The following is a 16362-nucleotide window of genomic DNA, read 5'->3' on the forward strand; positions in this document are numbered from 1 at the left end:
TAATTTATTAATTTATTAATAAATATTAATAAATTTATTAATTTATTAATTAATATTAATAATTATACTCAAAATAAAAATTTACAAAATTCCATGGATGCAAACATCAGTGGGCATCTCCATTAACCAGTTTATCTCATGTGCTCACTGAGATTGCCTTTCTACTCCAAATCCCTAATTGAACAAAGGAATATTCCTGACTGATGCTAACATTATTTTTGGTACAGAGAATTTTTTTTTCTTACGGAATAAATGCCCCATGCATGCTTAGTCAAGTGCTCTACCAGAGCTGCATTCCCAGCCCAGGCAGAAGAAAAATATTTTTATACTCTTGGCATGCTTCCCCATTTTGAGACTGAATAAAGTTTTAAAAACTTTCTTTGTCCTCTCCCAAATTTTGTTCAAAGTAAAATATTCAAATTTCTACCAATGATGGGTCCCTCTTTTTTTGTTCTCCAAAATGATGGAAAGTGTCCATTTGGCTGTCTAAGTTGTAAGATTGTAATGCGTAATTTACACGTGGGCATGCGCACTTACGCGCAAACAGGTGCACCAGCATGTCTTATTCATTCTCTGACAGGGCTGTGAGACTATGCCTGCGACACATTCAGCCACGTCCTCTTACCTTTTACAGCTACCGAAGCTATCAGTTCAGCAGAACCGAAAATGTTTTCCCCTTTGCAGACGTACTTTCCTTCGTCCGATTTAGAAGCATTTAGGATCCGCAGACTGCCGTCTGGAAGAATAGCTATTCTGAAAATTATTAAAAAAGGTTTTTTTTCTTGTTTTATTTCAAATCAACTGAATGTTAAGACACTCTGATGAAGTCTGAAGCCACTTGTAACGTAATAATAAGGAACATATGCTGTGATGGGGAGATGTTGTTCCCCTCAATACATCGTGCCATAGGCCTGCTTCCTATCTTATACTCAAAAGCGGAAGGGAGCCACAAATTATTTTTCTTGACAGTTAATTTAAAAACTTGTGGAGAAAGGTGACCCTGAATTCAGTTACTACAACTTGTTGCTGTAAATATCACCTAGCAGTATTTTAATATTAAGCTTGGATATTTCACCTCAAACCAAGAGTGACCTCAAAACTCAAATAGAAAAAGAAACAGCATAAAACCACAGACGAGGACAAGAGCAGAACATAAAATTAATTGTATACAGCCAAGAGCTGATTTATGGCCGTTTCTCTGTATTGCCAGGGGTGCGCCAAGGGCATGAAAATGTGACCCGCTAACCGGGCCGCTCTCGCTGCGCTTCGGAAACACAAGAACGTGACAGCTCTGGTCTCCCAAGACCTTCGGGAAAAGAAGACCTTCAGTTTTATACAAAGGTGAAAACCCTGAAGAATTATTAAACATTTTTAAGAGTTCAGTGAAAATGAGGTCGACATTTGGAATCACCATCTTCTCCTCTGCATTTATCATCGGGATTTGTGGACTTCAAGTTTAATTAGTACCTGGGTCCTTTTCTAACCTTCTGTGCCCCTGATGTGTGACCTATGATTTCACCTGTGCATTATCGCACACAAGCAACCTGGAACAGGGCAACTGTCCTGTTTTAGAGGACTTGTCATTTTAGGAAACGGGAAGAGGCTGTGTTGCACAGATCAGAACCAGTGACTCCACTCACCCTAAAATACTAAAAACTGAGTCTTCACATTGCTGAGAGTAGCTTTCTCCATGTCAATATGATAATGCTGAACTATTTAAGATTCAAGAATATCACTGGGAGGCTATTTGATTTTTTAAATTGTGTGCTTATAATTAATATCTGATTAAAAGTTTTAGAATACATAAAAGTTAAAAATAAAACATCTTTTAAAAAAAGTACTGAGCAACAGAAGTGGAACACAAAATGATCGTGGGTCTTTCATGAAGGAAAGTGTGTCAAACAAAATCCGACTGGCGCCTTGACAATTTCTTAGATTTTTTTTTTGTTGTTGTTCTTTTTGGGATACTGGGCAGGATTGTAGGTTTTGTTTAGGAAATACCCTATTTTTAAATAATGAGTCCTTTAATCTGGAGCAGTATCTTCTCTTTTAATCTGGAGTGATTCTTCAGTCTTTGTCTTTCGTAATCCTGACATTGTTTTGGGGGACAGGACCTCACTAGGTAGCCCAGGCTAACCTTGAATCTCCAGCTCCCAGTGCTGGCATTGCATGCATTTGCCACCACACCCTCTTATTTTTGAGAAATTTTTTAGAAAAGATAAGGAAGACTAAGTTAATAAAATTCAAGTTCAGAAGCGATGCATTGGAATGGTGGAGGCTTGTAACAAATTTAGGAAGTACATTGATGGCCATTTATTTTGCACCACTTGTAATTTAACTTAGCATGTGAGAGTCAAACTATGCTTTACTTTCCAATTGTGGTCCTTTTAAATTGTGCGGTTGAGCAATCATGTTTTCAACAGGTCACATTTAGAAATCTAGAGAGGTTTTGTTTGTTGTGGTTGTTAGTGGAGTAAAGTAGATTTAACTAAAAGAAATGTTTAAAATCTTAGCAAGGTTTAGATAAAATTCCTTGTTATCTAAAGTGTGCATTTAGTTTTACCAGTTGACAGTTATTAAGAACATTGAACTTTGTAACAATTTATCAATTGTTTTAGATTAGATTGTAGGCTATTGAGGCATTGCTTATGCATTTATACTCACATATTGTCATTAATAAAGATAATGATTTAAAAACATGATGCGGTTTTCAATATGAATGAAACTTGGTTTGCAATATGTAAGAAAGAAGATGAATTTAGAGATGAGCCAACTAGGAATGGAAAAGTTCATCTTGTCGTTCATGTCTAGGAGACATTCAGGAAGCAGTGCTTGTGAAAGTGACCAATGAGAAATTTTGTTCATTATTCAGATAGTGCTCATGTTTTATAAAAGTGGAATATGAGCTTATTCCATTTCAACCCCAGTGATATGCGTGCTAAAGAAGATACTTGAAAGCAAAAATTTCATTCTTTATAACCGCACATCCTCTTGTAAGAGCTGCAGACTATAGGAATTTATTTAAATTACTATAATTAGTGATGATTATTAATATCCTGAAAATATCTGAATTTTACCAGACATTTTCTTCTCTAAGTTATTTTTAAGTGATACATAAAAATGTAAAAATAGTACATATTAACTAGGTCTCATTTCTTTGTGACACTCAGCAGTAAGGACTTGTGATCATTTTCTATTGCTGCATAACAAATTACTCCAAACTTGGCAGGTTAAAAAGTATCTCCTAGCGAACTCAACATCTATTCTGTCTTTAGAAGTGAGGGGAGGCTGTTAGCTGGGCTCTGCTCAAAGTGCTGAAATTGAGGTCTGTCCAGGGCAGGGTCTCATCTGAATACTTTATAGAAGAATCTGCTTCTGAGTTTATTCTTCTTTGGGCAGAATTGATTTCTGGGGTGTGCCCCTATTTCCTTCCTGGCTGTCATCTGGGGCCTACTCCAGGTTTAGGAGTGACATATAACCTCCTCATCCAGACAGGTTTCTTTTTGATATCATAAACAAGTGCATATCACATCATAGAACCATTCATAATGACCACTATAAGTGCTAAACTTAGTGAGTGTCCAGTTCAGTTCAGTGCCTTCGTCTCTCTTCTCAACTGAACAAGTGCTACAAAACATCTAATTAGTTCTTTACAATTAACTAGACAGTATACGTAAATTATTGTACTTTCATGTTGTGTGAGAGACCTACTCTAAAACTGAACTGAAAAATGTCAGGAAGTTATTTAATGCATACTCCTCACCTGTTCAGGACATTTCTCAGAAAATAACATTTGAGGTGAGAACTGAAGGATGTCACACTGCCCCTCATCCTTCAGGGTGGGAAAACAGAGGGAATAGCATTTGCAAATACCCTGAGGTCAGAAGGACCAAAAGAACCAAATGATCAGTTTGAGTGGGACAGGGAGTAGCACAAGGTGAGATTGGAGAGGTAGGGCTTGGTGTAAGGTGAAAATCAGCTGCTGTTTAAGAGTAAAAATTTTAACAGCCTTATTGACTTGTAGGATAAGCATGCAATAAAATAGCATTTAATAGCACGTACTTTGAAAAGTTCTCATACATGGACGGGAAGCCATGAAAAGATTACCACCATTGCGATAATGAATGTGTGTGTCACCCCTACAAGTAGCTCTGTGCTCCTTTGCATTCTCATCCTCCATCACCAAGACACCACTGAGTTGCTTTCTGTCCCTTTAGTTTTCATTTTTCTATTATATAAGTGGAATAATACATTATATATTCCCCTTTATATAGTTTCACTCAGAATAGCTATGCTGAAATTTATCCATGTTGCCGAAATTATCAAGAGTTCAGTCCTTTTAACGCTGAGTAGTATTCCATTGTGTATATGTACCACAGTGTATTCATTCACTTCCCCATGGAGAGACGTTTATGTTGCTTTCAAATTAGTAATATTTATAAACAAAGATGTCAAAACTACTTATGTACAATTCTTCTGTGGAAATTGTCTATGGGGACAAATATTTAGAATTCCAGTGACTAGATCATCAGGTGAATGCAGAAGCTGCTCTGTCCTTGCTGCGGCTCTTCCACTGCCCACACTTAGCAGTGCCTGAGAGTTCCTGCAGCACCTGTTATGCCAATCCTGGCTCTTGTAACAAGTCGGATAGGACGTCATTGTGGTGTTAGGATATAATTCCCTAATGTAGATTATGTTGAGCATCTTTTCATGTGCTTAGGTGAAGTGATCATTCAAATACTTGGGTGTTTTTATGGGATTGTTTTCTTACTTTCAAGGTTTGATAGTTCTCTTACAGTCTAGAAATAACTTCTTTTTAAAACAAGTATGAAATGTACAAATATCTCTCACTAGGTTGTCGCATGTCTTAACATTTTTCTCATACCAAAAGTTCCTAATTTTTATGAAATCCAATTAATTTTATTTCATGTAAGTCCTTTTGTCATTACTAAAGACACATAGATTTTCTATGTTCTAAACATTTTACTTTTTTATGTTTGAGTTATGAATCTTGATGTTTATTTTGCCCATGGTATCTGATTGTACCATACTTTTACTTTTAAGAGATTATCTGCTATAGACTGAATGTGTACCCCCAAAATTTATATAGTGACACTGTAATTACCAGTGTTGATGACATTTGGAGATGAAGCCTTCAGGTGGGAATGCAGGGGAAGCTTTTGTGATGGGATTAGTGGTCTGACAAGAGGCGAAGTGAAGAGCTTGCTTTTTCTCTTTGCTCTCTGCCATCTGAGAAACAAGATGACCATCTTCAGAGTAAGAGAATTCTTACAGAATCTGACCATGTTTGCACCCCCATGTGAGGCTTCCCAGCCTCCAGAATTGTGAGAAATTAATACTTATGCTACCCCGCTCTCCTGTTTCCCCTATCTTTGCATCACTGCCAAAAATCAACTGGCCTTATTTGTACAGATCCATTCTTCTCCGTGCTGTTAACCTGTTGTTTTGACTGTTGTGTCCTTTGCATTTCCTTAATTTCTGTTCAAATCTCATTACTTGCTATCGGTTTGTTGAGATTTTTTTTCTTCTTGATTTAGCATTGTAGGTGGCAGATATTCAGGACTTCATCCATTTCTTGCAAGTTGTCTAGATTTTTTAAGCATATAATTGTTGATAATTTTTCAATGATTCTTCTATTTTTGTGATATCAGTTGTAACATCTCCCTTTTCATCTGTGATTTTATTTGGGTTTTCTCTCATTTTTTCCTTGTTAGTCTAGCTAAAGGTTTGTCAATTTTGCTTATCCTTTCAAAAAAGAATCCCAAGTCCTTGCTTCATACTTGTAGCTTTTTAGTTTTGATTTTCCTTATTTATGTTCTGATCTTTATTATTCCATATATGTGATTCCCGTATTCTGTCTGATTTTGTGGTTGGTTTGTTACCACTTTTCTCAGTTCTTGTGGTACACTGTTAGGTTGTGTTTAGAGACTTATGTATTTTGATGTGTACACTGATTGCCGTAATCCCTTCTCAGCACTGCTTTTGCTATGAATCATGCCACCATCTTCATTTATTTTGAGAATTTTTTGATTCCCCATTTAATTTCTTCACTGGTCTTTTGGTCATTTAGGAGCCTATTATTCCATTTCTATATATTTTCCATTAATTTTCTTGTTAGTTTGTAATTTTTGTTATTGCCTGAGAAGACACATGGTAGAATTTCAATTTAAAAAAATTTAGAGGTACTTGATTTATGTCTTAATATATGACATATACTTGGAGAATAACCCATGTGTTAATGAGAAGGATGTATATTCTGCTGCCAGAGGAAACAATGTTCTTTCTGTAAATGTCTCTTAGGTCCATTTGCCCTAGAATACGATGCAACTCATGTGTGTGTTGATTTTCTGCCTGGATGATCTGCCATTGAGGAAGTGTGATGTTGACGTCCTCAACTGTTATGTATTGATGTTTCTCTCACTTCAGAAGTAATCATGTTGCTGTAAATATGAGGGTGGTCCAGTGTTAAGTACACATATGACTATTTTGTCATGTTGCTGACTTGATACTTTTACTGTCAAAAGGCCTATCTTGAAGTTCAGGAATTCTTTCTTCTTCTTGTCTTTGTCTGTTTGGAAACTCCCAATAATGTATTTTTTTTATTTCATTAGTTAAAGTTTGTAGCTTCAAGATTTCTGAATTGTTCTGTGATTTTTTTTATCTCTCTAGTTAATTTCTCATTTATATCCTAACTCACATTTCTCACTTCTTTGGAATGTCAATTCTCCTGCATCCACTTAAGATCATTATTTTTCAGACATTTCATACATTTTCTCCAAGTTACTGGAGAATTATTTGGTTTGTTGCAGGTGTCATGTTCCTTCTATATTTCTCATGTCCTTATGTTTATATCTGTGCTTCTTCTGTAATAGTCACCTATTTCAATTTTATGGAATGGTCGTTGTGGGGAAAGATTTTTCTCAATTTGATGGGATGTAGGTAGTCAGTTGGGTAGATGTTTGACTTTGTTATAGGTAAGCTCAAAAGTGTAACTTCTGTGGGATTTCTTCAGCTGTGATTGATTTCATCAGTGTCTGAGTGTAGACTGCAGCAGATCTTGAAGGTAGTTTTATGGTTTTGTGTAGGATGTAGGCTTCCAAAGGTACATGTCTGCAGGCCCCACTGAATCCACAGTTACGGCACTATTATAGTCTTCGTGGTGTGGGAGGTGGAGAGGGCTGTCCCCGTCCGCAGGTGACAAGGGTTGTGGTGACAGCAGCCATGGTCTGAGAACCATACTATGTGAAAGAAAAGTTCCACATCTCAATTGGTATGAAGGTGAGAGATGTGTCATTAAAAGCTACATTTCTTGAAGCACAGAATGGGATGGGATATTCCCCACATCCCAAAGGATAAGTCTGGGTTATTCTGAGGTCTGTGACACAGGTAATCATGAACTAAATGCAAAACAGGTTTTTCCTACATCCTATGGAGAGATTGTGAGTTTCTCTGGGGCTTGCAACACTTTCCTAGACCTACAGCACCCAGATAGGATGTTCTTCAGGCATAAGGGTAGAAGTGAGGATAATGCTGGGGCCTTTGACACCAGTATTTGTGGTCCCAAGGCCATGATCAGTGGGGTAGAATTTCTTACTTCATGTAGGTCTAGTGTGGGTGGGACTGGGGCTGATAGCTTTGGTATTTGTGGCCCTGAAGCTGCAGGACATGAATGTCCCAGTTCACATGGTTGGACAAGCACGTATGAGGCTCAGGCTTGTGGTATTGGTAGCCATGGTTTTGGAGCTGCAGGACATGAAGGGGATCTTCCCCTCATCCACAACAGCATCTGCAGTGCCGACGCCATGGTGTAGGGAGGAGGCTTTCCTTAGTTCCTGTGAGCAAGCACAGGTGACGCTCTAGCTCTGACAGTCACTAGTTCTGAAGCTGCATGACACTGAGGAGGGTTTGCTCACCCTTAGGCTTTTGGCTGATTCAGGAGAGTGGCTGCTGGTCCTTAGGCGGAGGGGCATTTAGCAGTGACTGTTGTAGTAGCCTGGGGACTGGGGAAGTCCACTGTCAGTTTCTTCTTTGGTGTAGTATAGTCATTCTTAGACCAGGAAGCTCCATAAACTGGATTTAATACATGTAAGGAAGGACTGCCAGTCTGCTGTTTTGATGGGAGTTCCAGGACTTTCCTTTAACCCTTTTTCAGCAATGGAAACTTTGCTCTGGATAGGGAGCTTGGGTCAAAGTTGTCATTTTCTTTGTTCTTTTCCCTAGGTTGTTTCAGATAGTTGGGGTTCCTCTCACTTCCTTGCTGATGTCTGGAATTCTCCCTCAACCATTCTCCTCTACATACAGATTTCCTTCATTTCCGTGGTTCTTCTTTGGGGCAGAGACGCGTGCAGGGTACCTCTATTTATCTAGTCATCTGGATCATCTGGAGAGAGGTGATCCACTTTGTCCCTATAATCACCTGCTGTCATTGAATATTGCGTATTGTTCTTCTCCTCTTCTTCCTCTTTCCCCTTCTTCAGCATTCTTACAGGTGCATATAGATGTGGTGGATTTAACTTGCATTTCTCTTATTTTTAATTATGTAGAACATTTTTCACATGCTTATTTTTCTGTCTATACATTCTCTTTGATGAAATGTCTTCTATTTTTTTGTTTTTCTGTATGTGCTGAAAGTTTTTCTATATTCTTGATACTCATCCTTTATGGGATATATGATTTGAAAGTAAGTATCTTCTGCCACCTTTCATCATTTTCATGGAGAAAGAGATCAAATTTTGGTGGGCTCAAATTTATAAATTTTGCTTTTGTAAGTTGTGCTTTTAGCATGAAATCTGAGAACTCTTTGCTGAACTTTTTGAGAAAATGTTTATAATATTACATTTCGATTTAAGGTGTGATCCATTTCAAGTTTTATAAGTGTTATATTTAGGTTGAAGATTTTTTTTATTCTTTTTGTCTCTGATTTCCAACTCCTCTTGTATCATTTGTCAAAAGATGATATTCTTCCACTGAAATGCTTTTTGGTTTTGTCAGAAATTAGTTGAACATAGTTTTGTGGTCTATTTTTAGGTTTTCTATTATGTTATCTACTTGTCTATTCTTCCATAATGTCTCTATTACTATAAATGTCCAATAATCCTTAATATAAGAGTAATTTCTCTCTATTCTTTTTGACAAGATTGTATTGCTATGAATTTTGCATGTGTGTTCTAAGAGAAATTGTCTATAATTTTACTTTAATTTTTCTGCCTGTTTTTGGTATCAAAATCATGCTAGCCTTATATAATGAGTTGGGAGGTATCCCCTCTTCTTCAAATATCTAGAAGTGTTTGCATAGACTTGATGTTGTTTCTCACTTAAATATTTGATAGAATTCTTCAGTCTACTAGAATTTGCTTTGTGGGAAAGTTTTAAATTACAAATTTAATTTTCAAAAGAAATATATGGCTATTCTTAATATCTTCTTCTGAGATTGAGTTCAAAAGAGTTTTAAGCTGGGGAATATAATTATAAGAAATATATTTTCTTTGTCACTTGTGTAAATACAACATCTTTCTGCCTTTTGATTTTAGTTCTCACTTAGCCATAGACAAAATATATCTATGCAGGTATATCTACTGTAGATTGCTTTTAATTCCTTCAGGTACACACCCAGAGGTGATATAGATGGATCATATGGCAGTTCTGTTTTTAGATTTATGAGGAACCTCTGTAATGATTTTCATAGTGGCTGGACTAATGTACTTTCCCATGAACAGTGCATTAGAGCTCCTTTTTTCTTCTATTGTTGTGTTGGGGGGTACATGTGGCATTTACGTATGTAAATGTGCACAGCATTTGCACCATATTCACCTTCCTACTATCATTCTGCACGTCCTCCCCTCTCCCACTGGTACCAATACCCCCCAGACAGAACCTGTTCTGCCCTCCTGTTCTCCGATTTGTAAAAGAAAAAAATGACATTTTTGTTTGTTTAACATAGCTATACAGGGAGTTTCCTTGTGACATTTCCATGTATATATGTATTTATAACCCAATTGGTTCATCTCCTCTATTTTTCTCATGTCTACCTTAGTCCCCTTGTTCTGGTGATTTCAACAGGTTTGAAAATTCTAGATTCATTCTTGCATAGGAAGTACATCAACTACATTCATCTTCTTAACTTCCTTCTTTTACCCTCCCTCTCTTGTATGTGACCTCCCCTTAACATGACCTATTTTTCATAATATTGCTGATATGTTCTCCTTGTTCACCAGTGTTTGATGTTTGTTTTTGGGATGATTGCCATTCTGACTGGGGTGAATAGAATGTAAGTGTAGTTTTGATTTGCATTTCCATGATGGCAAAGGTACTGAATAGTTTTTAATGTATTTATTGACCATTTATACTTTTGAGAACTGTATGTTCAGTTCATTTGTGCACTGATTCGTTTTTAATTTTTTGATTATTTTGTATATTCTGGATATTATTCCACTGTTGATTAATTGCTAGCATTGACTTTGTCCAACTCTGTAGGTTGATTCTTCACTCTGATAATTGTTTCATTTTCTGCGTGGAAGCTTTTTACTTTGATGAAATCCCATTTGAAAAATTCTTACTATTATTTTCCTAAGCTATTGGAATCCCAAAAGTTTTTGTGTATGCCTATGCCTTAAAATGTTTTCCTTATGTGTTCCTCTATTTGTTTCAAACGACCTGGTTTTAAATTAAGATCTTTGATCCATTTTGAATAGATTATTGCACAGAGTAAGATATATAGTTTCAGTCTTCCCCATGTGAATATCCAGTTTTCCAGTACCATTTATTAAAGAGGCTGTGTTTTCTCTAACATATTTTTTGGCACATTTGTAAAAAATGTCTTGGGTTTATTTCTGGGTCATCTACTCTATTCCATTGGTCAAGGTGTCTGTTTTGGTTACTATGGCTCTGTAGCATAATTTGAAGTCAGATATTATGATACCTGCAGTATTGCTCTGGCTACTTGGAGTCTTTTATGTTTCTATATGTAGTTTATGATTCTTTTGTCCAGTTCTCACAAGAATCACATTGGAATTATGATAGGGTTGTATTGAATCTGTATATCACTTTCAATAATTTTACCTATCCATGAAAGAGAGATCTGGCTATTTCCTAGTGTAGTCTTAAATTTCTTTCTGTGTCTTACAGTTTTCATTGTAAGACCCCCTTTATTCCTAAGCAATGTTTTATGAGGATATTGTGAATGGGATTGTTTGCCTAACTTCTCTTTCAGTGAGTTCATTACTGGTATGTAGAAAAGCTACTGATTTGTGGATTCTGTATCCTCTTGCTTTTCTGAAAATGTTTAAATACACAATTATATCAGCTGCAAATAGATATAATTTGACTGTTTCTTTTTCTATTTGGATCACCTGTATTTTTTTCTCTTGCCTTATTGCTCTGGCTAATAATTCAAGTACTATGTTGAATAAAAGTGAAAAGTAGATATGATTCTCTTGCTCCTGACTTTTGAGGAAATGCTTTTGGGTTTCCTCCATTTAGTATAATGTTGGCTGTAGGTTTGTTGTAGATGGCCTTTCCTATGTTGAGGTATGATTCTTGTATTCCTAATTTTCTTCAAGGTGTTTTTCATGAAGGGATCTTGAATTTGTCAAGGTCTTTTCCACAGCTATTGAGATGTCTATGTCATTTTTTCCTTGATTTTATATGTTTGATTTGCTTATGTTGAACTTTCCTTGCAGCCCTGGAAAGAGACCAACTTGATCATGGCACAGGATCTTAATAACATGTTATTGGCTTTGAGGGGCAAGAATTTTTTTGAAGATTTTTGTATTCATGAAGGAAACTTGTCTAAAGTTGACTTTTTTTTTGCTGCATTCTTACCTGGTTTGGGTATCAAGGTATTAGTAGCTTTGTAGAATGAGTTTGAAGTGTTCACGCACTTTCTACTTTATGGAAGGGTTTGAGAGCGTTAGTGTTAGTTCTTCTTTAGAGTCTGGTTGAAGTCATTAGTGAATCCATCCGGGCTTGGGCTTTTCTTTGCTGGGAAACTCTATGACTGTTTCAATGCCACTGCTCATTATACATTTGTTTTGGTTGCTTATATCCTCTTAGTTCAATTTGGGTAGGTCACGTGTCTAGAAAATTACTCATTTTTCTAACTTATTGAAACACACATTTAAAACATCTTCCCTAATGGTGATGTTGTGGACTTTAGTAGCACCTATTGTAATATCATCTCTTTCATTTCAAATTTTATTCATTTGGGTTTTCTCATGGTCTTTTGCTTAGTTTGGCTGAGTTTGTAAATTCTGCTTATCTTTTCAAAGGACTGTCTCCATTGATCCGTTCTGCAATTCTTTTAGTCTGCATTAATTTCTTCCCTAAATTTCTTTCTTTCTTTCAATCTTCTAACTTAGGTTGGCTTGTTCTTATTTTTCTAAGAGATTGAAGTGCATCATTAGGTTATTTATTTGAGATCATTCTTATTTTTTATTGTAGTTGCTCATAGCTATAAACTTTGCTGTATCCCAAAGGTTCTGATAAGATCTGCTTTCATTTGTTTAATTTTTCCTGATTTCACCAATAACCCAATGCTTATTCAAAAATGTTCAGTCTCCAAGTGTTTTATTAGGTTTTGTACTGTCTTTTGTTGTTGACTTTTAATTTTATTCCATTATGACCAGATAAGTTCCAATGAATTATTTCATTTTTTTGTATTTGTTAAGACTGGTTTATGGCCTAAAATGTATATTCCACAACTGTTGGTTGAAATAGACATGTGTTGAGACTACTTGATCTATGGAGTGACTTAACTCTGAAGTTTCTTTATTAATTCTTTTATCTGGATGAGAGTGGGATATTGAAGTCACACATTATTACTAAATCAGGACCTATCTGCCATTTTATTTCCAGTAGTACTTGTTTTATGAAAATCAGCACGTATATATTTAAAATCACTGTATATTTGTATGGACTGATCCCTTCATTAATATGTAGTGAACGTTCATTCCTTTTGACTAAATTTTACTTGAAACCTGCTTTGTCAGATATGAGAGTAGCTACTTGCTTGCAATATCATTTTCCATCCTTCACTTTGAGTCTGTGTGTGTCTTTGCCCCAGAGGAGTGTTTAATTTTTAAATCCATTCATCGGGTCTTTTAATTAGAAAGTTAGGACCCTTTCCATTTAGGGTGACTTTCTTTTCCCACTCCATGTCTCCCTGTTCACGATATAGACCAGATACAGTTCCTGAGCTTAGGTGTACATGTGGTAGGTTTGCTTTGTCTCCTCTTTCTGTACAGTCAGCATAAGAACGTAGCCTGTGATGAGCACCAGGGAGTCTAGGGTGATTACTGAAAGGTGTGTAATAAGGTGTCCCTTTTTCACCTTAGCAGTTCACTGGTTTACTGAGTAAATAATGTTTGATTCTTCCCTTATTTTTGTTTATTAATTATTCTAGTGATATTTGCCCTTTCTTGAGCTCTTGTGCTTGTTTGCATCTTCCTTGCTCTTCTGTGACTAGTATTCCTTTCAGTATCTGACAGGATACAGTGGTAACAGCATTCTTTGGTTCATGCTTACCACTTTACCTTTGATTTTAAAGAATAAGTACTGAATGCAGTACTCTCTGTTGGTAGTCATTTTGTGTCAGGTCTTAAAATACATCATTGAATGCTCTCCAAGTCATTACAGTAACAATGACTCCTTCTGCATGCCCACTAGCATTGGAGAAGAAATCCATTACCTTGCTCTTCAGACCACAGAGGCAGGAGGCCGCTCTGGAGGTCAAGCACTCTGCTGGCTCTTAGTTTCCACGCTAATCCATAAGGGATGGGGTCTACTCCTCACCATAGAAGGTGGGGCCACCAACTACTGTATAAACCTTCTAGTCTTTCATGACTGTCTCTTGTGGCCATATTCTACCCAGCGACTATAGTGTGTCCCTGGGCTTCCTGACTTGTGATTGTCGTTCCTTGTTTTCGGGTCCCCAGAATAGCTCAGTCTCCAACAATGGGCCCCTTACCAAGCTGACACTTGATTATAGTATTCCGGGATACAAAGAAAAATGCAATGGATTTCTTCTCCAGGGCTAGTCTGCCATGCAGGAGGAGTCACTGTCACACCAAATCACCACATTGGATTTAATCCTTTGGAGAACTGTGGGCTTCTCTTGTGGTTAGGATTGCCAGTTTGTTGTCACCAGCACTCTCTATGTCACCTTTCTGTTTCTCCTTGCATTTAGCTCTCCTGTCACCTTTTCGTGGTTCCCGATGCTCCTTCTCTCTTCAGAATAAAGTCTGTCCTTTCTTATTCTGACTCTTCTTGTTCACAGAGTCACTTCTGAGAAAGTTGCTAATGCACCATTTTACCCTAGAAGGCAGGATGCCATATTTCTTTTAATGGGTTTTTCATAATTATTGGTCTTATTTTTGTTTTGTTGAACTATTTAAAATTTCCATTATCCTACAAAAATGGAAATTTTAGATGGTTTAACCTAAAAGTTTTATAGTCAGTACTTCAGAAGGAGGAGGTTGAAGTGGTGGAAATGTAGCTAAGTGGTAGAGAGCTTGTCTAGTATGGATGAGGCCCTGGACTCTTCTCCATGGACTCTGATTGTTTATGTCCTCATCTGTCCCCCTATATAAGCCTCATGATCCAAATGCTATATACTTGCCCATTGGATTTCTCAGTTCTACCAGCCAGTGACATAGACTGTCATCCATTGAGAGTCAGCTGGAGAGTTCTTCAATATGCAACCTTCATTCAGGGACATGCACTAAAGTTCTGCAATTATCATGATATAAAAACATAAAATAGGTAACAAAGTAATGGTTTTTAAGGTTACCACATGGTTGTGGCTCATGTACTTTTCTCACTTCTTTGGCCAAAATGAGGAACATGACCTCATCTAACTTCAGGACAGCCAGGATGCAGTCTTGCCAAGTGTCTAGGGAATAGTGCTAATGATTACTGTATGTCTTGTGCTATGCCAAATGTGACGAAAGATGGTTTAATCTGTGACTACAAAATCACAAGAATTTAACTGTTTACCCAAGAACTATGAAATGGTAAAATTATGCATCAACTTATAATTCCATTAAAGTTCATGAAAGAACAATAAAGCTGGAAAAATTCAGTAATATGTGGACAACAAGATCACTTGCCAAGCATATACTCTACTGCTTGAGCCCTATCAGCCATTTTTGTTCTGGTAATTTTGGATATAGGGTCTCATTTTTGACCAAGCTATCCTAGCCTGGGATCCTTCTGTTGAAACTTGCCCCCGTCACAGGGATGACAGTCGTGTGCCACCACACCTAGTTTTTTTCTGTTGAGATAGGGTCTTGCAAACATTTCTGCTTAGGCTGGCCTGGAACTGCAATCCATCTGATCTCAGCCTCCTGCATAGCTCATGGTAACAGGTGCATACCACCACATTTGGGTACTGATTGAGGTGGGATCTTGTGAACTCCCTGCTCAGGCTGGCACTGAACGATGATCATCCCAATCTTAGTCTCCCAAGTAGTTAGAATTATAGGCATAAGCTACCAGCAGCCCATTGAGATTGGTCTTAATTAACAGAAGGGAAAAGACTTGAAAAAAAAAGTATAAAATTAATAAAAAAATCAGAATTAGGTTTGGTATGTTGTCAGAAAATAGGTGAAACAGATCAGAGTATGTGGTGGTTTTGCTTCTGGGAAGAAAAGCTAATAGGGTTTGTAGAGGTGGAATGGTGACTGTGCTGTCACCCATCAGTGACACAAAGGAGCAGACACAATGCTCCTGGTAGGGGAAGTGGGCTGGGAGCTTTGGGACAGAACATCCTCAGGGACTTCACGCATTTGCATTTGTTTCCTGGATCATGGAAGCTGGTGTAAATATTGGTACCTTTTGCCTCCATTTAATTTCTCTGGACAAGATAAGCTCTCCTTTGAAATGAGAACCTTTCCAGATATTTTACACTGAGTATAGTCAGAGGAGAAGACCTGATCAGAAAGAAAGCAGCTATAGAGGCTATAGAGGCTTTTCTCACCTTCTGGGCTGAGCATGTAGGTCATTGCTTTCACACCACAGGACCTCCTGCAGTATCCCCCAAAGAGCACAGATACTCAAGATTTAACAATGAAAGGAGCTCCAAACTTAGCTCTACTCTGGCCCCATGTTTTGGTGAATGAAATAACTAGCTTCTTAATAATCTCGATTATAATTAAAGGAAATAAGTGATAAGTGAAAAAATGCAAGAGACCTGAGAATGGCTTGAATTGGGGAAAGTGAAATGTTCTAGTTAGATTCATCAACTACTCATGAAACAGCTGCTAAATTCCAGCTACTGGGGAATACAAGGATGAGTAAGACCCAGCTCCTACACTCAGGGACCACAAGGTAAAATGGAAAAGTTAA

General features: G+C 37.2%; 1 protein-coding gene and 1 non-coding gene across 3 annotated transcripts in view; both read right to left on the minus strand.

The window, feature by feature from the left end:
• Window positions 1–16362, minus strand: part of Cntn5 (contactin 5) — a 1105069-nt gene that overhangs the window by 138085 nt on the left and 950622 nt on the right. For both annotated transcript variants that reach the window (XM_074066853.1, XM_074066854.1), the window contains one exon: window positions 626–753. In XM_074066853.1, coding sequence (XP_073922954.1) covers window positions 626–753 — 128 coding nt within the window. The remainder of the gene's footprint in view (window positions 1–625; window positions 754–16362) is intronic.
• On the minus strand, window positions 13171–13303 carry LOC141421141 (small nucleolar RNA SNORA51). The gene has a single exon (XR_012445815.1). It is a non-coding gene; the product is annotated as a small nucleolar RNA SNORA51 (small nucleolar RNA).

The sequence above is a fragment of the Castor canadensis genome, chromosome 2 (genome assembly GCF_047511655.1).
Source record: "Castor canadensis chromosome 2, mCasCan1.hap1v2, whole genome shotgun sequence".
NCBI classification, from domain to species: Eukaryota; Metazoa; Chordata; class Mammalia; order Rodentia; family Castoridae; genus Castor; species Castor canadensis.